This window comes from Bubalus kerabau, chromosome 22 (assembly GCF_029407905.1).
Source record: "Bubalus kerabau isolate K-KA32 ecotype Philippines breed swamp buffalo chromosome 22, PCC_UOA_SB_1v2, whole genome shotgun sequence".
Taxonomy (NCBI): domain Eukaryota; kingdom Metazoa; phylum Chordata; class Mammalia; order Artiodactyla; family Bovidae; genus Bubalus; species Bubalus kerabau.
In genome coordinates this window covers 53263433-53284702 of record NC_073645.1, presented here as the reverse complement: position 1 = coordinate 53284702, position 21270 = coordinate 53263433, and the positions used below count along the sequence as shown (strand labels likewise).

General features: G+C 65.9%; 1 protein-coding gene across 1 annotated transcript; it reads right to left on the bottom strand.

Moving 5' to 3' along the window:
* Positions 1–386: 386 nt before the first annotated feature.
* PWWP2B (PWWP domain containing 2B) lies at positions 387–21108 on the bottom strand. The gene is made up of 3 exons (XM_055560622.1): positions 20616–21108; positions 11396–12976; positions 387–856 (listed from the first exon to the last, which is right to left on the bottom strand). The coding sequence occupies exons 1-2, from the start codon at positions 20738–20740 to the stop codon at positions 11413–11415; spliced, it is 1689 nt and encodes a 562-aa protein (XP_055416597.1). The 5' UTR covers positions 20741–21108; the 3' UTR covers positions 387–856; positions 11396–11412.
* Positions 21109–21270: the final 162 nt, after the last annotated feature.

Below are 21270 nucleotides of genomic sequence, written 5' to 3'. Positions count from 1 at the left end.
CACAGGGAAAAACCAGAGCAAAGTTCTCTACCTCCTGAGTTGTTGCTTTCCCCCGCAAAACGTGCGGTCAGAAAGCCCTGGGCAGGCCAGGAGAGGCTGAGCCGAGCCCCCGCCGGGGAAGAGGGGTGCTTCCCCCAGAGCAGGGGCCCGGCCCCCAGGGAAGAAGGGACGCGACCTCAGAGCCGCCAGCACCCGAGGGCTCAGTACCCTCTGGAGGGGCACACAGCTCAGGCCTGCCAGAGCCAGGGCACTTCCGCTCACATCTCTCTATTCTCCTGCATTTAAACCAAGAGCAGAGCTGACTTTATCTTTCTTCTTTTCGGTCTTTAAAGCGACAAAAAGGGGTATGGAATGGACTCTTACAAACGACAGGTGAGGTGTTTATTCTTTTCATGTTGCAGTTTGACTGCAGAGCGGCAGCCTGGGACGGGCGGAGACCGCGTGCCTGGCGGGATGGGAGCCCGGGGCAAGTCAGGGTTCGCGGGGGGCGGCGGCGGCCCGCCACGCGCAGCTGCTCGTGCCCAGGCCGGCAGGGAGGTGCCGGGCACTCTGTCCTCGGGGGGCTGCCCTCCCTGCTGGACTCCGGCCTCTGAGGAACCAGAAAAGCTCGAGACTGTGTGGTGGGAATAAATACATTTGGCCGAGAAGAGCCGCTGTGCGCCGGGCGGGGGTCAGTCCTCACGGGCAGACCCGCCGGCTCCCTGCAGAGGTCTTGAACCTGGCTGACCCCGAGGGCGGGGTCTCCGCATACAGCCAACCAGAAGGCTCGCAGCGTCCTCGGGTGGGGCGGGGGTGTGAAGGACGCCTGCGACGTTGAGAGCTGCGGGAGGACAGCCCTTCCCTCAGCGTTGGTGACCTGGGGGAAAGCAGAGAGGGACAGAGTAACTCATGTCAGCATCCAGGGCAAGGGGCAGGCCAGCGCCAGGCCAGAGTGCCCGCCCCGAGCGCTCCTGGGCCAGACCCTCAGCCTCCGTGGGCCTCAGGGACCCCACCCCCAGTTCCCACCAGCCCAGGGGTCCTGCCTCCCATGGTGCCCCGCCCCCTCTCCTTGGGCAGGGCCCCCCGCCCCTGCACCCCTGCCTGCCAGGGGAAGGGCTGGGATCCTCTGTGGCTCAGGGACCCAGACCACAGGCTGGTCTGGCAGCCCCGGCCCTGGGCCAGGCTCACAGAGGCTGAAGTGAGGCCGGCCGCTCTGGAACCTTCCAGCCACTCGGGGCTGGGGCTTTCGGGGAGCTGATAGCTGGGTGCAAGGCCCAGAAGGCCCCAGTGTGGGTATGACGGGTGCCCCTGGAGACACACGCCCCCTCGCTGGGAGCCCCACCCACAAGAGGCGCCCTCCTGGCTCAGGAGACCCCCTGGGGCGGGGGGCGCGGAACAGACCTTGGACAGGGAAATCCTTTCTCAAGCGGGTGGGGAGCCCAGGCTTCCACCCTGCCTCTTGACACACCCCCGCCTCCCATCTGACAACCAGGGGCTGTCCAGCAGGTGAACCTGGCCACAGGGGCAGCCGACACCTTGGCCCAGAGTCTCAGGGTCAACCCCCCCACCAAGGAAAGCAGGGGGCTTGCAGGGAAGAGGCCTTCCTGAGTGCAGCAGACGGGGGAGAGTGTCCACCAGCGCCCCCACCCTCCAGCCCTCCAGGCCTCCCGGGAGGCTCCAGGATGGGGTGCAGCCTGGGAGGAGGAGGAGGGCGAGGCCTGGTGTCCAACAGGAACAGGAGGGCCACGCACCCTGCAGCTCCCCGCCCACATCTTGTTCCTGCACGGGGACGACAGGCAGGCTGGGCCGGGGCCCGGCGCAGACCCCGAGAGCCCTGAGACTGCCCGGCCGCGGGAAAGCCCAGCCTGCCCCGGGGAGGGGCCCCGGGGTGTGTGTGGGGGGCCTGGGGGCCAGCCACCCCAGCCCAGGCCTCAGGGCGAGGAGCCTCTCGGACATGCCCGTGCAGCTGACACGCCTGCCCCGGGGCGCGCAGAATCATGAGACGTGAGCGAGCAGTGGTGTCTGACGCCACCACATTTCGGAGAGGTCTGTTCACAGGGTGGTCGTAAAGGGAAACAAAGGCTCGGCGTCTCTGGGGCGCTGAGGTCTCCACTTCTCTCAGAGCGCTGGGGCCCAGTGAAGACACACAGATGGCCCACAGTGAGGGAAATGCGACTCTGCAGAGGACGGAGCTGAAGAGAAACTAAATGTGCCATGATTACCTGTGTGGATAAGCTGCAATTTTTAATATCAGCACCGAATCTTGATTTAGCCAGAAACTACGCTTGTGTGTATGTGTGGCAGGGGAACGGGGGTTATAAGGCTGCAAAATCTTCCTTTTCCACAGGAAAACTGTCCATAAAGAACGCTTAAGTTGGGAAATCATGAGACAAGAAGCAGGATGAGTGTAGAAACGTGGAGAGAAATCCTTTCATTATACACTTCATGTCACTAGCGGGTTTCAAACCGTGAATGTAGGTAACTTTGGTTGGTGGTTTAGTCTCTTAAGTCGTGTCCGACTCTCATGATCCCATGGACTATAATAGCCTGCCAGGCTCCTTTGTCCATAGGATTTTCCAGGCAAGGATACTGGAGTAGGTTTGCCATTCCCTTCTCCAGTGGACCTTCCTGATCCAGGGATCAAACCTGGGTCTCCTGCACTGCAGGCAGATTCTTTACCGACTGAGCTACCAGGGAAGCCCACGTAGCACTGCTTTGGATGAAAATTCAGTAAGGCTTCCCTTGTGGCTCGGGGGTAAAGAATCTGCCCACCAACGCAGGAGACACAAGTTTGAACCCGAGTCCAGGAAGATCCCAGAGGCTGTAGAGCAGCCAAGCCCGTGCACCATGACTACTGAGCCTGTGCTCTGGAGCCGGGGGCTGCAACCACTGAGCCCTTGTGCCAAGACCCTGTGCTCCGCAACAAGAGAAGCCCCAGCAATGAGAGGCTCGCCCAGCACAACCGGAGAAATGCCTGTGCAGCAACAGAGACCCAACACAGCCAACAATGAACACACAAATTTAAAACAAAAAATTAAGCAAAAAGAGATGTGCTCAGGAACATCTCACTCTACTGTGGACAAGGAACCAAAGCCTTTCTTCATTTCTGTTTAAAATGTAAAACCCCAGAGATGGATGTGCACAGAGCAATGCAAATGATCCTGCGGCGGCCTGCGTCCCCGAGGGGGAGGGACGACTCGGGAGGCCTCCTGCTGCCGTCGCTGCTCTCAGTGCAGCCTGCGAGCAGTGACCCCACTGGCCGCGCCGCAGCAAGATGCACGGACACTAGCCCGCCCGCAGCCAGTCATCAGGCTGACTTCTCTCCTCCCCCCAAGGCTCCGGGGAAGCTCCTGGCCTCGAGCGGCAGCCCCACTCGGGGTCTGCAGGAGGAACCCCCCTCTGCCCCACCCCCGTGCCTCCCCACCACCTCAGAGCTTGGTCACAGCATCCACGGGAACAGCCACACTCGGAAACTCCAAGTGCCCCATTAATGCAACATTTCAGCATTTAAAGGGGCTCAAATCAAAGGCAACCCCACATCGCTGCAGAGACACTGGGCCTGGGGCTGATTCGAGTGGCCACAACCTCTTTGAAGCCATGGCCCTCATTAGGGAGATGCCCCAACAAGCCTGCGCCCTCTGCGACCAGAGGCCTCTCCCAGCAGGAGGAACATGGATGTGGAGGCCCCGGGGGGTTGGGTCCCACCTCCCAGTCTGACACTCCCTGCCTGGGGCAGCCAGCTGGTGGCTCTCGGAAGGCCGCGGGTCGCTTCTCTCACCCCCGCACCCCCGCCGGCCGACACCACCCCTCTTCAATAATGGGGTGTTCCCTCTGGGCAGGGTGGCCCCTGTCCCTCCACCACGACAACCCCGGGCAGCCCCCAGAGCCCCCAGCCCCGCACCCCACCTCGACACTGCAGGAGGGGCACAGGTTCGCGGCAGGCATCCCGGGAAAAGCTCACCTTCCTAGCTCCCCAGGAGGAAGCCCCCAGGGGGTGACTGTGGCCTGACTCACAGATGATGCCTAGGAGGGTGGCCCAGGGCAGCTCGGCGGGTGCACAGCCTTCCACGTCCACGCACAGGGCCTCTGCCACAGCTCCACCCATCCACGTGGCCCATGAAGGCCTAAGGCTCGGCCACTGCCCCTACCCTGCGGAGACCAGCACAGCCTTGTGGACCCTGAGCACCTGCCTGGCCAGACCCCTGCTTGGTCCTGTGGTCCCTTCAGCCACATGCAGGCTGCACCAGGTCCGGTGAGACCCTGGCCAGGTAACTGGGGAAGGGGCGGGTCCCAGGACGCCAGCTCCCCGGGGCGCAGCCTGGAAGGCTGTTTGTTTCCCTGTGGGGACACGCGGAGGGTTGACACGTGGCCCACTTCCTCATCCAGAGACCCAGGCAGCCCCTTCCTCCAGCCAGTGCTCCCCTGCCTGTCCAGATCTGCCATGGAGACGAGGTGTGGGTGCCTCCAGCTCAGAGTTCTCAACCCAGAGACACAGCGGGGCCGAAGTCAACGGGCCCAGAGCCTGTCTCCAGGCCCCGCCCTCCCCACGGGAAGCACCTCCTGTCGCCCAGGGTGCTGAGTGGGCGGATACGCCTGGGCACGGCTCTGGGCTCTGCCTCCCGAAGACCAGGGCTGCCTGCTGCACAGGGAAGAGCCTCCCTGGAGACCTGTCTCCCCACTTGCAGGACAGGGTGCCGCAGCCCAGCGTGCAGGGCGCCAGGAACCCAGCACCGGGCTGAGCAGGGGCGGGCCATGCAGAGTGCCCAGGCCTCCGTGGGCATTCCTGCGTGCCGGGCAGTGTGTGGGTCTGAGTGTGTAGGAGCTGATTTCCTCGAAGGGGAGACCCCAACAGGACCGCAAAGAACAGGACCAGGATGTGAAGAAGCCCTGACACACAAGGATGCCGGGACGGGGAACCCCGAGGTGTGCGGCCCGTCGGGGTCACGGCCGTGCCTAGAGCGCTCAGGATTCCCTCCTCGACAAGGCAGTGGCGGCCAGCGGGCACAGGAAAGGCTGGGCACAGCTGCCTTACCACTCAGAGCCAAGAGACAGTGGGCGGCGCCCCTGTGTGTCCACTTCCGTCATGAACACAGGAGGACAGGCAAGCACGGCGGGAAGGCAGTCTGCAGGACAGGGTTGGCCCGGAGGAGCCCGGATGATGCTCAGACGGACCGGGAACCCTCGTAACACGCACCGAATGACAGACACCAACCAGAATGTACAGGAGTCTCCAGAGGTGAAAAGAAAGATGGAATCAGTGACTAACGGTGCCTGAGGTCATGACAACCCCGGAGGGGGCCCTGTCCCCATGACTCGGAAACAGGACTCTAACGTGTCCCCTGAAGGGCAGACCCCAGGCACAAAAGGCCTAGGGTTCCCCCAGATTGCCCGAGCTGGTGGCCTCCCTGTCCCGAATGATTCCATATATGATGTAGTCTGCACATTAACATTTGACAGATGTCAACTTTTACATTTGACTGCTGTGCTACTAAGAACTAAGAATTTCAGTACAAGGGGGCAGAGATACAAATAAAGTGGTAAACAAGTAAAAAAAAAATCTGAATTAGAAGAGTCCATGTGAAATCATATCTCTTTTCTCCTGAAAGAAAGTAGCTCCAGGTCTCTGAACTGCGAAGGGCAATTAACGACCTGGGAACAACACGACCCACGGCCAGTAGCCCTCACCCAGGCAGGACGGCTGGACGCCACGCCCCGGAGAGGACCCAGAGCCCCTCAGGAAATGGGGGATCCTGGGCCTAGGCTGGAAATGCCACGCAGACGGAATCCCGTGTCCTGGCGGAGAGCCAGGCCCGCGGCCAGGGACGGCTGTGCTCCTCAGGTGGACTCAGGGGCTGAGCAGCCCACAGACAGCGATGCATCAAGGGTCATCGGCCTGGATGAAAGCGGTCAGCCCTGTTTACCATGGGCACCTGGTCAGCTGGAAGGCCTGGGCCCTCGTCTGAAGACCACATCTGCATATGACCACTGACGCTGCACGTGGCTAAGGAGCAGATCGGGTCACTGGACAGAACGGCCTCCCGGCAGGCAGCTGAAACCCCGCCACCCGTGGAGGGTCCCACCCGAGTCCCGGGGCACAGCGGTGCAGAGCTCAGGGCCTGGATCAGCCCCTGCCCGCGCACCCAGGGGCCTCGGACCCTGGGGGAAAGAGGGATGGGCACTTGGAGCTGTCTGTGGCCAGCTGAGGCTAAGGCGCCTGCAGGAGGGGCACTGCTGTCTCTGAAGGCACAGGCCCGGAGGCCCTCCCGCGGCCCCTCCCCCAGGCCCGGAGGCCCTCCCGCGGCCCGCAGGGACCCCAGGGCCCCAGAGGAGCGCCTCCACACCCAGGCCCGTGTCCTGTGCCGCCCGGTGCCCACCTGGGAGGCCATGCAGAGGGGCGGGGCCCAGGCCTCGAATCACAGGCCTGAATTTCCTCTGGAACAAAATAATTACCACCTTCGCAGACAACCTGAGCTCGCTGAAAGCAAGGCGGAAGTCAGCTGAGAAGCGGAGGCACGTTTTTATTTAGAGTTGGAAGAAAGCAACGCCTCTCTGGGAGTTGGTGATGGACACCGAGGCCTGGCGTGCTGCAGTCCACAGGGTCGCAGAGGGTCGGACACGACTGAGCAACTGGACTGAGCTGAACTGAAAGCCTGTCTGGGACGCCGGGCCCGCAGATACAGCTCTGGAAAGGAGAAGCCCAGGAGGAAGCCGGAGCCTGGGGACAGGATCTGGAGGCCTCCGCCCGCGTGAGCACGGCTCCAGCGGGGTGAGGCGGGGTGGCCGCCAGGAGCCAGACTGTAGGGCTTCCGGGCTGGCTTCCCGGCCGCTGTCTTCAGTTCCCACGAGAGTCACCTCGTGAGGCTGAAAGTGCTGCTGGGACCCAGCCGTGTGCACAGCCTCCTGCGGGGCAGGGCGCCTCCCTCGCCCTGGACCCCCAGCCCAGCCGGACGGGGATGCAAGCTGTGCCCGCACCCATGGGGGCTGCTGAGTGGACAGAGGATGTGGTGGGCGACCAGGGTACCCCCCGGAGCCGTGGGGAAGACATGACAGGTGTGACGAGAGGAGGGCTCTGAGAGAGCGGATGAGGCTGGAGGGGGCCTCCCAGGGCCTCGTGGGGAGAGGCAGACGCGGCTTCCATACAGCGGGGGCCCCCGACGATGAGGCTGCTGGTGCGGCCACGGGCCCGGGGCGCCCGAGCCCCCAGCAGCTGCGAGAGGCTACAGGACCCGCCCCGGAGCCCCAGGAAGAGAACCTGGGTTTTGCATTTGGCCTCCAGAGGTTTCTGCGTTTCCCGCTGGCCTGAGACAGGTCATCTGGGACAGCAGCCTCGGGAAGCCACAGAGCCGAGGCTCACCCCAGGATGCACTCCGCTTAGTAAAACCAGGAGCTCCCCAGGGAGGCACAGCTGAGAGACCCCGAAAGCTCTGGCCTGCAGGAAGTGGCTGCCTCGGGCCTGCCCGGCTCACGGGGAGCCTGAGAATTTCCCGCTGGGCTGAGAGGCGGGGCACTCACCCCAGGGAGGCACACAGCTCTGCGGGGCTTCGGGACACCTGGACGCTGCTCCCATAACCCCTGACTGCCCGGGGCCCAGGGTGCGCTCCCAGGGACCCCGCGTCCAGTAGATGCTCTGTTACCGCTTGCCCTGGATGGGGCCTGTGGGCCAGGCGTGGCCCCCACCCAATCCAGGCTCGCCTGCCACCTCCCCGGGGGTCCTGGGTCCACCCGCCTCTCCACTGGCCTCCTTCCTGGGCTCCCAGGGGCCTCACACCTCTGGTCACCGCTGTCTGCCTCTCCACCACTCTGAGCTCCACCCACTCCACGGGGCCCCCTCCCCACACCCCTTGCGCCTGCCAGTCCTGAACCACCACTTGGCCCCAACCCTCCTCTGAGGCTAGACCCTGAGCCGCCTCTGCGCTCAGACCCAGGCACGGGGACGCTGACGAGATGCTGAGGCTGGCGAGGGCGCAGGGGTCCCGGAGCTCTAGGCGTGCCCAGCAGCCCCAGCCCACCCCCAGGGCCTCTGCCCCTGCTCCCCATAGCCCCCTGACTCCCCATCCTGGTCTCAGCTGCTGTTCTGTGGCACAGCCTCCCCCATCATACCGCTGCCCACAGCCGGGGCATCTTTCCAACACAGGACCGTCACCCCCGGCTTAATGTCCCACCGTGGCGCCCCTTCTCTGAGGGCAAGGCCACAGCTGGTGGTCTCTCCCTGCCCCCAGGGACAGGCCCGGCTCCCTCCTGCCTCCGATGCCCATCTTCACCCTATTAACTTCCTGTTCTAATCTCGGCTGTACGTCACCTCCTCCAGGAAGCCTTCCCAGAGCCCCAGTCCCAATCAGCTTCCTCACCAGACACTCCGCCCGGAGGCCCTTGTCCCCTTCTCAGCACATTCCTGCGCGTGATCACACATGAATCTGGAGAGGTGAGTCACAGCCCTCCCCCCGCCCACCAGGCGAGGGCCACGGTGACTATACACTTCCGTCCGCATCCAGCAGAGCATCTGGTCCTGGCTGGGTCGGGGGGTGTGCGAGTGGGGAGGGAAGCGGTGACCACGGGGTCTGAGGGGAAGAGGCCGGGGGCTCATGCCACACCTGGCAGGTGGGGGGGCCTGACCCGCCCTGCCCTGGGGGCACCCCCGTCAGTCACACCTGCGGGGCCCTCGCCCCTGATCAGTGGGCACTAGGAGCTGCCCGGCCCATCCGGTCAGGAGCACAACCCTGCCCCACGGGGGGACGCGGAGGAGCCTGGAGTACACAGCCAGACAGGTCACTCACTCACCCTCCACCTGGGGGCACGTGCCCCTGTCACCCCAAGACAGACAGGAAGCTGGGGCTCAGACGGGGCTGGGTCCATGCCTGCTGGGTGCCTGTTCCCCGCCATGGCACACAGGGCTGGGGGCAGGACCTGCCGGCCTCCCCAGTGCCCTGGCCGCCGGCCCCTGGGCAGCTCTCAGGATGCTCACGTGGGCACCCACCTCCCGGCGGAGCCTCCAGCAGCCCTGCAAGGGGGCGGGGTATCTCGGGGTCGAGGTCTGGGCTCTCCGGAGTCCAAACCCCACGTTCCCCACACGGCCTCCATCAGCCCCTGGGGATGGCAGGGCCCTGCGCCAGGCTGGGGAGCCACGTGGGGCCGCAGGACTGCCTTTCCCAGCAGGCCTCCTGCCGAGCTCCCAGCCCTGGGCCCACCCTCTGGCACCCGGCTCCTGGACACCCCGGCCCTGCCCCCAGCACCCCACAGGGCTCCCCACCTGCATCTCACACAGGTTCTGCGGGGACCCCCTGGGCCAGCCCCAGCGCCCTCAGCTTGCCCGGGGAGCCCACAGGGGAACCCACCTTCCCCAGCGAAGGCAGCTCCCTGTTTCCCCTTCAGAGAGCAGGCCAGACAGGCTGCCCGCCAGACACTTGACACTTGAAAGCAAGTGTGCCCACCGGAAGACCACCGACCCCACCCGAGCGCGAGACCCCGGCTGGCTGACGCCCGCAGACCAACCACCTGGCTGGCACAAACCTCAGCAGTCTTTAATCCTCAAGAAACAAAACCCAAAAGCCCATCAAGCAAAACCACTTTGCTTTGGCGCCGAAAGGATTCAGCAACCCCCCACCGCCCCCCCACCCCAAGCTCCCAGAGCCCCAGGAGCCAGGCCCCCGCAGCAGGCAAACTTGTCTGGTGAGATTCCTCCTCTGCCTCCAGATAAACACAGCGAGCCCTGAACCTAAGGGGCTGCCTTCTCTCTCACAGGGTTTGTGGGCAAGCCGCCCACCGCCCCAGGCCAGAGACAGGGTGGGCCGGGCTGGGAGCAGAAGGGCACGGAGAGAGACAGGGCCCGAGTGGTCCCCAGGCCAGTGGGACGCAGCCGCAACAGAGAGATGCCAGGGAAACGGGAGGCCGGGCATCGGGGCCTTCTCTGGGCCCCTCCCCATGGGGTGCCCTGACTCGACACCCTCGCTGGCTTGACGCCCCCTACCCCAGGGCGGTGCCACGCCCACACCCCACACAAAGGCCAGAACCGATGGAGGAGTGCTGGGTTCCTGGGAGGAGTTTGTGCCCAGAGTTCTGGGAGCACTCAGGAGGCACAGGGAAGGGGGGGAGGGGGACGAGGCCTCAAGAATCCCAGCAGGGACCCCAGACCAGATGTGCCCCTCGTCCCTGCTTCTTCAGTCCCAGGACCCGCTGCAGCTGGCCCAGCAGTGAGGCGGCAGCAAGCACTCCCTGAACCCCCTCCCCGGCCACCGGCCAGCCGACCCACCCAGCCCTGAAGGCTGGCGTTGCCCGGGAAGTCAGCACAGACAGGTGGACAAGCTGGAGAGCCAGGCCAGACAAGGTCACCCGAAGGTCCAGAGACGAGGGCAGAGGCCCAGATGAAGGACAGACCCCAACTGAGTCAGGGGCGCTGGCCTGAGGCCATGGGGCCAGGAAGGGGCCATGGGCTGCCCCGCACTAGGGACCCTGACATGCCCACTGTGGTCCACCGAGGCAGCCTGGAGCCTCGGGTGGCCACAGCCTGCCTGGAGCCAGCAGAGGAAGGGGCCGGCCCTCGGACCTGCTGCTGCCCAGGGCCAGGGCTGGGGCATCAGACACTACCAACCCCACCTCCTTGCGTCTCAGGCCCCGGGAGCGCTCACAGCACACGGCTCGGCCCCTCGCTATGTCCCGACAGCCCGCGAGGCAATCAGACAGGTCACACAGTGACCCACCCCACCTGGGGACACCTGGCCCCACAGAGGCTCCAGGTGGGGCCATGGCCGGGGGTCCCACAGAGTGCCCCCGGGGTTGGAGACAGAGGCCATGGTACTGGACAGGGCAGATCCTGGATGCCCTCCAGGAGCCTGGAGCTGCAAGCCCCAGGCACCAAGCCATGGCTGATGAAGAGGAGTCCCCCTGGCACCAGGAGAGGGGCACTGGGCCACAGGCATCACCTCTGGGGGAAGGCAGCTGAGCGACCTTCCTCCTTTCTGCGAAGTTGGACCCTTGGACGCACCTGCCAGCCTGCAGTAGGGGAAGGGCAGGAGGGAGACTGCCCCGTCTGTCTGAGAGGGAAGAGAATCAGAGCAAGCCCCTCCTGTGCCCACCCCAGCCACCGGCTCTCCCCTTTCTCCAAAACACGAATGGAGGAGCAAGCAGATCTTTCATGGCCTTTGAAAAATGGCCACAAAACACAAACTAGCTCTGTTCTCTGCCCAGGTGGCTGACGACTCGCCCACTCTTAAAGCATCTCTTCTGTGATCCGAAACGTTGGGGGGACGTTACCAGCGAGCAGGACGATCTTCCAGACCACCCATTTCGGAGCGGCGAGCCAGCCTGGCCAAGGGCATCCCTCACCCCCTGGCTCACCGAGGCCCAGGCTGGAGGCACAGCCCAGCCACGGACACAGGCTCAGGGCGGCTGGAGAGAAGCAGCCCTCCACGCACACACTCACCTGGCTGGGAACCCGGGTTATGTTTCGAACTGGGTTAAGAGCTCCCTTATTTCTGGGGCCACATGCTGGGCGGCATTGGCGGCCTCTGTGATAGCTTTCCGATACATCCCCTTCTTCTTACGGTTAAATCTCAGTTTGAAAAATTCAGAGAAAGGGGACAGTTTTGAGGTTGACAAAAATGACGTAGTTGGAGAACCAAACCACGAGACTTTCGCTTCTTGCCAGGAGGGCTCCCCGTCCTCTTTCTGGCTAAGACTAATGTCCAGGACACGTGCTGGCCACCAAGGGAAGCCGTGAACCTTACCCCACACAATGTCCCCTACAGCCACGGTCCTCCCGTCCTCGGTAACGCACTTGGAGACGCTCTGCGTGTGCAGCCTGACCGTCAGGGGCGGGACTGTGGGCCTCGTGCCCTTGGATGAAGAGGGCACGCCATCGCCGGGCGAGAGGTCGCAGGTGTCCGGCAACGTCCCGTCCGAGCCGGATGACTTGGACTCGTCCAGGCTGTCGCTGCTCCACGCCAGCTCGCCAGTACAGCCGCTTCTCCCGGGGCAGGTGGCGAGGAAAGCCAGCCCAGCATTGTCAGGTCCGTGGGCACCCCGGGGACACCCCTTGCAGTCATCGTCCTCGCCAGAGCTCGCAGAGGACGAGTCCGCCAGCCCGCCGCGGTGGGCGGCGCCGTCGGCCGGGGGCCCTTGGCCCTTGAGTTCCTGCACCAGCTCGGCCCTGTAGACGGGCTCCTGCTCGCCAGCCCCCAGGCGGCGCGGCTTCAGGCGGATCTTGGGGGGCGGCGGGGCGGCCCCGGGGGGCAGGGGCCGCGTCAGCTTCAGCTTGGGGATGGAGGCGGGGGCGCCTGCGGCCAGCCGGTCCCTGGGAGGCTCGGGGTCCGGGACTCCAGGCGAGGCCGGGGGTGGACAGAAGGGCTCCAGGGAGCCGTGCACGCGTGGGGGGATCTCCACCACCTCCCCGGTGCCCTGGGGCGTGCTGTAGGAGATCTTAATGGCCGGGCTCCGCGGCACCCCCGGCCGCGCCTCCTCCCCCCGCCGCGCGCGCCTGCTCCTCTTGGCGGCGGCCGCGTCGCCTCCTCCGTCGGGGTCCTCGGGCTTGCGGGGCTCCCTGCGCGGCCGGGGGGCGGCGGGGGTCCCGGGGCTGGCCTCCGGGGGGCTCTGGGTGCTCTTGCACTTCTCACACAGCACTTGGCGCGGCCGCAGGCGGATGGGGCTCAGGGCCAGGCGGCCGGGGTCACGGTTGCGGGACAGGCGCCGGCGGGTCCTCTTGACACCCCTGGGCGGCGGCTGCGGCACCCACTGCCGGTAGGTGTTCCTCAGCCAGAGCGGGGGCGGGAACGGGGCGCCTTCGAAGTAGGGCGGGAACGGGGGCAGGCTTCCGGCCGTCAGCGGCGGGACCAGCGGCGGGGGCGGCTGGGGGGGCCCGTCCCCGCCTTCAGGCTCCGGGGGGCCCGTCCCCAGGGGCATGGCCTCCGCGTCTCCCTCCGCGGGGGACGGGCCGTGGCAGCCGTTGACAGGGACGTCCTGGGCCTGGGTCAGCGGAGCCAACGGGGGCAGGCCGAAGAGGCCAGACCTGGTCATGGGGAGACAGAAAGGGGCGGTCAGCACAGGGAGGACCCCCGCGCCCAGCCCCCGCGCGGGGGGCGGGGCCCAGCAGGATCTCCCGGCTTTAACAGAGGCACGCCCCCCAGCACCCGCCTGGGGCAGCCCAGGTGCGGGCTGCGTGCTCTGAAATCAGGCGCTCAGCATCAAGCCCACGGGCCAACAGGCACTGAGCGTCCAGGCCTCCGTTCCTGGAACGAGGAGAACTCACAGCTGCAGACCCGGAGGCCCAGGAAGCCGGCAACTGGGGCCTCCGTTCCTGGACAGGCCTGGCCCAGCCTGTGGGGACCCGGCTGCTGTGTGGTCAGTGGCCCCTGCCCACAGGCCTCATCCGCTCACCCCCTGCTCCCTGAGGGCAACACTCTCATAAGGAAGATCCCGCCTGCATCCCCAGGGGGACCGACAGGCCCAGGAGAGCCCACGGGACCGGGGTCCCTGGTGCAGAGTGTGTCTGGGGGTGGGGGCCACTCACGGCCAAGCCCAGTAAGCCCCAGGCCTGAGAGTCAGCCTGCTCCCCCCGAATGCTGCTTTCAGGTGAGGGCATCCCCCACAGGCGGCCCCTGCCCACTATGACCTGGAAGAACCACCCCTCCTGCTTGGTACCCCGGCCCCTCCCCTCCGTTCTGCAGGTCCAGAGAAGGCAGGAGGCCGCCCTCCCACAGAGACCCACAGCTGAGGCCAAGCACGTGGCCAGCACCCCAGGGCTCCCCAGAATGGCCCGCGCTTGCTTCGAATGGCTTCAGGGCAGCACCCTTCCAGAGCGCTGGCCAGCCGGCCTCGCATGCTGGGGGCGTCTGAAGTCACATCTCATGAGGGAGCCAGCCGCTCCTGAAGCAGCAGAACACCACTCCAAACAACGACAGCCAAGCCCAAACAGGCTGCATCTCCCCCGGCAGCGACACACCACTGCAAACACCGTGGTTCCATTTGTAAGACCGCTTAAGCTAAAAGCTGTTAGTTTTCATTTTCCAGCACAGAACAGACTTTCAGACAAGAGTTTAGAATACTGCACCTCCAAAAAAAAAAGAATACTGCACCTCCATCTCTCCCTCCCTTGTGTAATTCAATCACAGCAGAAAAGATAAGTGAGCTTTGCTGTTTTGAAGTTTCCAAGTGACTTCTGCTTCTACTGTTCCCCAGAAGAACCAAGGCTGCTAAGACCGACCGACTGACCATGGCAGCTCCGTCTGCAGCCAGGTGGCCCCGGGCACCTGTGGCCGGAAGGCTCCTCCCCGCCCCCCCAGGGGATGGGTGCCCAGGGACACAAGGAGGCTGGGAGCCAGGTGCAGGCCACTTGAGAAGCGGGGACCGTAGAGGCGGGCGAGAGGGCTGAAGGCAGCGGCCAAAGGCCCACGGCCTCCCTGACGGTCCGTCACGGGAGGGCACGTCCGCCATGGGAACGCTGTCCAAGTTCTGTTGAATTCAAAATCACCAGTGAATGCCCAGTGCTGTGCGCTGTGCTAAGCTGCTCCAGTCACGTTCAGCTCTTTGCAACCCTGTGAACTGTAACCCACCAGGCTCCTCTGTCCATGGGATTCTCCCGGCTAGATTACTGGAGTGGGTTGCCATTCCCGACACCAGGGGATCTTCCCCACTCAGGGACTGAACCTGAGTCTCTTACATCTCCTGCATTGGCAGGTGGGTTCTTTACTGCTAGCGCCACCCAGGAATCACATCAAACTTTATCAAATCTGAAAGTGAAGTTGCTCAGTTGTGTCTGACTCTTTGTGACCCCATGGACTGTAGCCTGCCAGGTTTTTCCGTCCATGGGATTTTCCAGGCAAGAATACTGGAGTGGGTTGCCATTTCCTTCTCCAGGGGATCTTCCCAACCCCGGGGATTGAACTCGGGTCTCCTGCAGTGCAGACAGACTCTTTACTGTCTGAGCCACTGGGGAGTCCCAGTTTAGAGCCATTAAGGGAACCTTATCTAAGGCCATCTCCCCTGAATCTAGTCTTCATGGGAGAGCTGCTGGAGGGGGTGGAAGGTTCACACTTCAATGCCCAGAGGGTCCAGCAAACCAGGGCCCTGGCCTCCTGTCCTCTGCTTGGCCACGAGGATGCAGCTCATTCAGCTGGCTCACCGCTGGCCTGTGACCTGCAAGTGTGACTGAAGGAGGAGGGGGTGAGGGCTGCAGAGAGAGAAAGGTGGGGAGATGGGGGCGGCGTCCAGCCAGGGGCCAGCAGTGGGGACCTGGCCCCTCTGGGGTGGATTCTGCTTGGGGTGGTGGGCAGCCATGGCAGTTTGGCAGTCGATCCCGCCCCCCTGCCCCCCCAGCCCCAGCAGATCAAACCAGGAGGCTGTGGAGGCCGTGAGCCCCGCCCTGGGGTGCAGGCCCCCTGAGCACCGGGCTACCGCCCGAAGGCGGTGCCTCCCTCCAGACGGTGGGTGGCCGGGGACCGCGGCCGTGGCCGGCACGGCAGGCCCCGTGACTGGGGCACTTCCTTCCCGGAGCGGCCGCCCGGCCCTGGCCCCGGCCACACCCACGCCTGCCGGTGGGTAAACAGGGCCGGCACAACCCTGGCTGCCCAGCCGGGGGCCGTGGGCAGAGCCCCGTCTACAGCCCCGTGAGGTGCGCAGGTCACCATCCCAGCTCTCAGCTGGGACAGGGAGGCTGGAACAGGCCAGGGGGCGGGCAGAGTCTGTGCTTGCCCCCCAGCTTGGGTGCCCCGGGGCACAGAGACGGCTCCAGCCCAGGCCCCTCTCTCAGGGAAGGACCTCAGCAGCTTGCCCCCACGGGGCGCCTCCTGGACCCCCGGGCACAAGGTGTGGCACCACTGAGGTCTGTGTGTGACCGTGGGGCTGGGCCCCTGGCAAGGCCGGGCTACGCCCATGTGGGCCTGCACTCAGGGACGGAGGTGCGGCTGGCCTGGCAGAGCCCCTCAGCGACAGTGCAGGGCCTGGCAGGAGGTGGGGGGCCTGGGGCCAGAGACACGGTCTGCCAGGCCCTAGGGAAGGACCTGGGCCCCACTGTCCGCCCTCTGCTGTGCTGAGGGTCAGAGCCTACTGGGCCCTCCAGGCAGCCACCCCCAAGGTCAGGAGAAGGAGCTGGGAGGGGAGCCTGGGGGCTGGGGAGACCCATAGGCAGAGCAGGCCCCCCTACACCCACTTAGAGCAGGAAGCCTGAGGGGGCCTGGAGCAAACCGCAGCCCGAGGAGGGACGGGGGAGACAGAGCCAGGGTGAGAAAGTGGGAAGTTTGCAAGGGCGGCTTTGGCCGTGAGGTTTATCGGGGGTCAGATCCCAAAGCAGGATAGTTCTGCCCCCAAGGGCACAGGAGACAGAGTGCCCAGGGTCCCCCGCTGCTCTGTCCAGGGGAGAGCATGGCTGCCCGCAGGTGCACGGGGCCCGGCCGGCCGTCCCTGGCGCCACAGCAGTGGCCAGGCCTCCGCTCACCCTTGTCCTGGGCTTCATGTGTGCCTCCAGCTAAGCAACCCTCCCAGGGCCACCCTGGTGGGCCCACAGCCAGGAGGAGCCAGCCAGGCAGCCTGCTGGAGCGCGAGACACCCCACACGCCCACCGCTGCCTCCCCTCCACAGGCCTGGCGCCCAGCAGAAGCCTCTGGGCCCAGCCCGGTTCCCCGGACCTTCCTGCCTCATCCTCCCATGGGGAAAGGCCACCCTGGCGTCCTGTGAAGAGATGGGAAGTCCTGGCTCCTGGAACAGAAGCGCCCTGGGGGCCCACCCCCGGGCCAGGGTCCAGGGAAGCCTCCTGCAGCGGACACGCTGCAGTGGACGCCCACGTGGGCAGAGCCCACAGCCCCGCGCCCCCAGGCGAGGCCCACCCTGCGGCTGGCTGAGTGCCCCAGCGCTGGTTCAGAAAACACATAGCAGCTTCTCTCTCCCACAGGCCTGCCAGACAGACGGCCGGCCAGACAGACGGCCTGCCAGACAGACGGCCAGCCGCAGGGCCGGAGCCGGGGCAGGGGAGGGGCGGGCGCTGTGGGACAGGCGGGCAGGCGGCGCCAGGCTGCCCTGAGGTCCACCTCTGCTCAGGGAGTAGAGAGACAGGAAGTGTGGCCTGGACTCCAGATGCACCCCTCCAGGGCCACCCAGGGGGCCCTGCCCCCCTCCCCAGGGACACACAGGGGACCCTGCCTCCTCCTCCACGGACACAGGGGGCCCTGCCCCCTCCCCCAGGGCTACCCAGGGGACCCTGCCCCCTCCCCCATGGACACACAGGGGACCCTGCCCTTCCCCCAGGGCCACACAGGGGACCCTGTCTCTCTCTGAGGACAGCAACCTAGGATCTCTGCCCCAGCTGCTCCCAGGGTCTTGCATCCAGTGTTTTAGAACCATCAGCATCATCCCAGTGCTACTCAGCTAACTGTGTCCCTCTGACCTCTCCGAGGATGCCCACAGAAGCCCAAGGCCAGGCCCCCCACCAACCCTCCTCTCCACCACCCGCCTTGGAGTGGCTCCAGAGATCAGCCATGCCGGCCTGGTCCCCTGGTGAGGCATCTGCCCGCTGGCTGCAGGTCATGCCGGCCTGTGGTGCACTGGGCACCCCCACACTCAGCTCCCCAAGGGCAGGGGAAGAGCCAGTGGGGCCTGGGCGTGTGTGCCTAGGATTGAGCAGGGGCTCCCCCCTGCCCAGGGACCAGCCAGGGCGGGGATTCTTGGCTGGTCTCCAGAGACTGAGTCTCCAGAAGCCTCAGTCGCCACCCCGCTGAGTGACTGAGTCAGTGACAGTCGTTCAGTTGTGTCTGGCTCTTTGAGACCCTGTGGACTGGAGCCCACCAGGCTCCTCTGTCCATGGAATTCTCCAGGCAAGAGTACTGGAGTGGGTTGCCATTTCCTTCTCCACCCCACCCCCCTGGGCGGGTCACAAAGGCCCACACCCAATCTTTCCAGCAGAGGGGCCCAGGAGTCTGTGTGGTGATGGCCCGGGGGATTCACACTGGGAAGTTTAAGAAACCCCAGCTCAGAGGTCAAGGCCAGGCCTGACAGGCAGCTGGCCCTCACGCCCCGCCTGGGGACTCCCTCTCGGAGCCTTCGCTGTCTCTGGGCTGCCCCCTCTGAGGTCCCTGAGCAGAGGCACACCCCAAAGTCGCCTGTGAAGCAACGCCCATGTCTGCCTGGACACGGGAGCCATGGCGGTGCAGCAGGAGACGCAGGGAGTGGGCCCGAGGCTCAGGCCATCTCCTTGCGTGCTGACTGGGTGTGGACTCAAGACTCCCCGAAAACCTGGCTTCAGCCCACATGGCAGCTGGGCAGTAGGTTCAAGGCTGGATGTGGGCACTGGGCACTGAGTGCCTCCCACCTGCTGGGAACTTGGCCTGGCCTCCGAGGACACACGCGTGTTCGGCTCAGGGCCTGCAGCGAGGGGCACCGCCTCCCGAGTGCCCTCAAATTAACACTGGTAGCTGGGCCCCCTGTGAGAACTGCCCGTCCCGGAGGATGCCCCCTGCTCTGCCTGCGTGCTCCAGCAAGGCTAACACACAGTGGTGAGCGGCCCGCGCCCCACGGGGGCGCCGCGGGCGCAGTGGCCTGCTGCCCCGGCCTGACCCCACACCAGCCTGCTACTCGGGGACCGCAGGCCCCGGGAGAGGGGTGGTGCCTGCAATCCGAGCCCCCAGCTGCTCTCTCTGCCTGTCAGTGCCCACGCCCGGGAAGGGGCCCGGCCGGTTGGCTCTGTCCCCGTGGCATGGAGGGGAGGGGGAGTGCTCCAGGGAAGGCAGGTGGGTGCTGAGGACCCTGAGGCCTGAGGCCAGGCCCCCTCTGCCAGAGACACCCAGCCCAGGCCTCTGGACCCTGCCTGACAAGCTGGCTGTGAACTTGAGCACCGCAACTCATAATATTATGGGAGAAAAGTGGGATCAGGATGAAACTGAAGGTGACTGCAGAGGAGAGGCGGGGTAGGCAGGGGCAGGGACGGCTTTGGGGCCAGGCTTCAGACAACCGGGGGGCTGGGAGAGGCCAGGTTAAGCCTTAGACTCTCTGTGGGGACTGGGGGCCCACTCAAGCCAGAAAGGGGCGTTGCCCAGCTGAGCTGTGCCCATCGAGGCCCGGTCCCTGGCTCCGTGGGCGGCTCCGGTTACAGCCTCATGTGGCCGTGGCAGGGCGGACGCCCACACGCCCTACAGCTGCCAGTTCCCATGCTGGGATCCCAGCAGAGCCTGCTTCCTCCACGAGCGGGTGGGGAGCGGGTAGGGAGCCATGCAGATCTCTGAACCAGGGCACCCACAGGCCGCAGGGCCCGGAGCCCTGGCTGGAGGCAGAGAGCAAGGGCAGCGAGCCTGCAGCCTCCGCAGACACCCCCAGCCACGAGTCTACCCTGCAGCCTCCTTTGTCCTGAGTTAGGGAGCCCAGAAAATGGGGGGGGGGGCGCTCCTGCAAGTGTCCGCTGCAGAGAGGAAAGGCCAGGCAGGGCTGTGCAGGAAGGCTGGAGTGCGGCCTGCCTGACGGGGAAGTGCTGGCCACCGGCAGCAGGGGACCTCGGCCACTCCAGGGCGCAGGCTTGGCCCTCCTGAGGGGCTGTGCCTGCAGCCTGCGGGGGTCACCAGGTCCCACCAAGCGCTCCCTGCAGTAGCTGGCTCCGAGCAGGGTGACAAGTCACCTGGGAGGCCATATGTTAAATCACATGACTTGTACATAAATGGCTCTGGCACATCTAATGAGGAGATAACGCCAGCAGGGTGACTGTTGAAAGGTGACAGTCCTCCCGCCACATCCATGCCGCGGGCACAAACCCGGCCTGCACCTAGGGGCGAAGCTGGGCCTCTGCAGAGGGGAGGTGGTTTAGGATAAGGCCCAGCCGAGCCTCGAGACATTAGCGCCTGATTAATGCCTAATCATTTATCTGCGCGACAGCTAGCTACCATGTGACACTGTATCCAGGAGACTCTTTCCCGCTGCAGAGCTCCCTGCCGCTGGTGCACAGGTGCCTCTCGGCGCGTGGACTTGCCCCAGGCCTGCCTGGGGACCCCCTCCATCAGTGACGCCCGGATCCCGCGGGGCACCCCCTCGCAGCTCTGCAACTTGTCTCTTATCATCCCTGCTCCGCCTGGGGGCTCCTCAACCCCAAACAGTGTTCTCAAATCCTGCCGCCGGACACAACTGCTTGCCCTCTGTCCTCACTTCAGCCCCGACTGCGCCCGGGAGCCGGAAGAGGGCTTTTCAGGGCCCGCGGAACCCCCTCTTGTGAGTAACCCCCAGGCAAGTGCGGCAGCGCACGGGAGCCCCCCCCCGCACCCCCCAACGGATGACAATTCTGAACAGAGCCGAATTCAACAGTGCGTCTGAACAAAGAAAAGTGCGTTAATTATGGCAGACGTGCGGAGTTAGGAGCCCGGCATCGCGGCGGCTGGCGCGGGGGCTCGGGATCCACGCGCCGCTCCCGGGCTCCAGCCCGGCGTCCCCCGCTGTCCCCCGCCCGGCCGCGCGATCCCCCGCCCGAAAACTCGCGACGACTTTGAGAACCACTTTTGCCCCCCGAGAGGCGGCCGCGCTCGCGCACCCCGAAACTGGGGCTGGGGAAACCGAAAGCGCGCGGGCGCAACGCCGCCCCGCCCCGGAGCGGGCTCCGGCCTTGGGCCAGCGCGGGGGGAGGGGGGAGGTGTCCCGAGGGGAATCCGGGGGCGTCCCGGGCTCGCGCCCCCGCCCCCGCTCACTTTTTTGTGCAGTCCAGCAAGATCCCGGCGAAGCTGCGCTCGCCGCAGCTCGCGGTGACCAGCAGCGCGCCGTTGACGACCTGCTCCACCCGCACGGGCAGCCGGCAGCCGGCCCGCGGCTCCATGCTCCGCGTCCCGGCCCGGCCCCCGCCCCGCGCCGGGTCAGCCCCGCGCGTGACGCCGCCCGCCGGCCGCCTGACGTCACAAAGCTCCGCTCGGGGCGGCCTCCGCGAGCGGGCCGGGGGCGCGGGGAGGGGCGCTCGGGGCACCGGCGCCCTTGGACGCGCGCCGGGCCGTGCGGCCTCCCCACCCGGCGCGGAGACGCACTGCGGAGCCCCACCGAGGGGGCAGGATGGGCCGGGATGGGGCAGGGCCGCGCTCCACCCCCGGCGACGCCGGCCGCGAGCGCCAGCCGAGAGGACCTGAGAGCCGGCGCCGGGAGAACGCCCGGGCCCCGGCCCCAGGGACCTCTCCTCGGCGGCCGGGATCGACCAGGGGCGCCTGCCCCTCTCGGCCCCACGGTGTCGCCCCCTCTCCTCGCCCCGGCCCTCCCTTCTCGAGTCCCCGGGTTCCCCGCCTTCGGGTCTGGCGCTCGGGTAGCCACCCGGGCACTGCGGGGAGGAAGTCTCGGCGGCGCGAGCAGGAAGCCCGGCGG

Bases quoted from the DNA above. Each gene is read 5' to 3' on its own strand.
- PWWP2B (XM_055560622.1), bottom strand. From the start codon at position 20,740: ATGGAGCCGCGGGCCGGCTGCCGGCTGCCCGTGCGGGTGGAGCAGGTC. The intron at 12,977-20,615 runs GTGAGCGGGGGC...CCCCATGACCAG, and splicing joins TTGCTGGACTGCACAAAAAA to GTCTGGCCTCTTCGGCCTGC.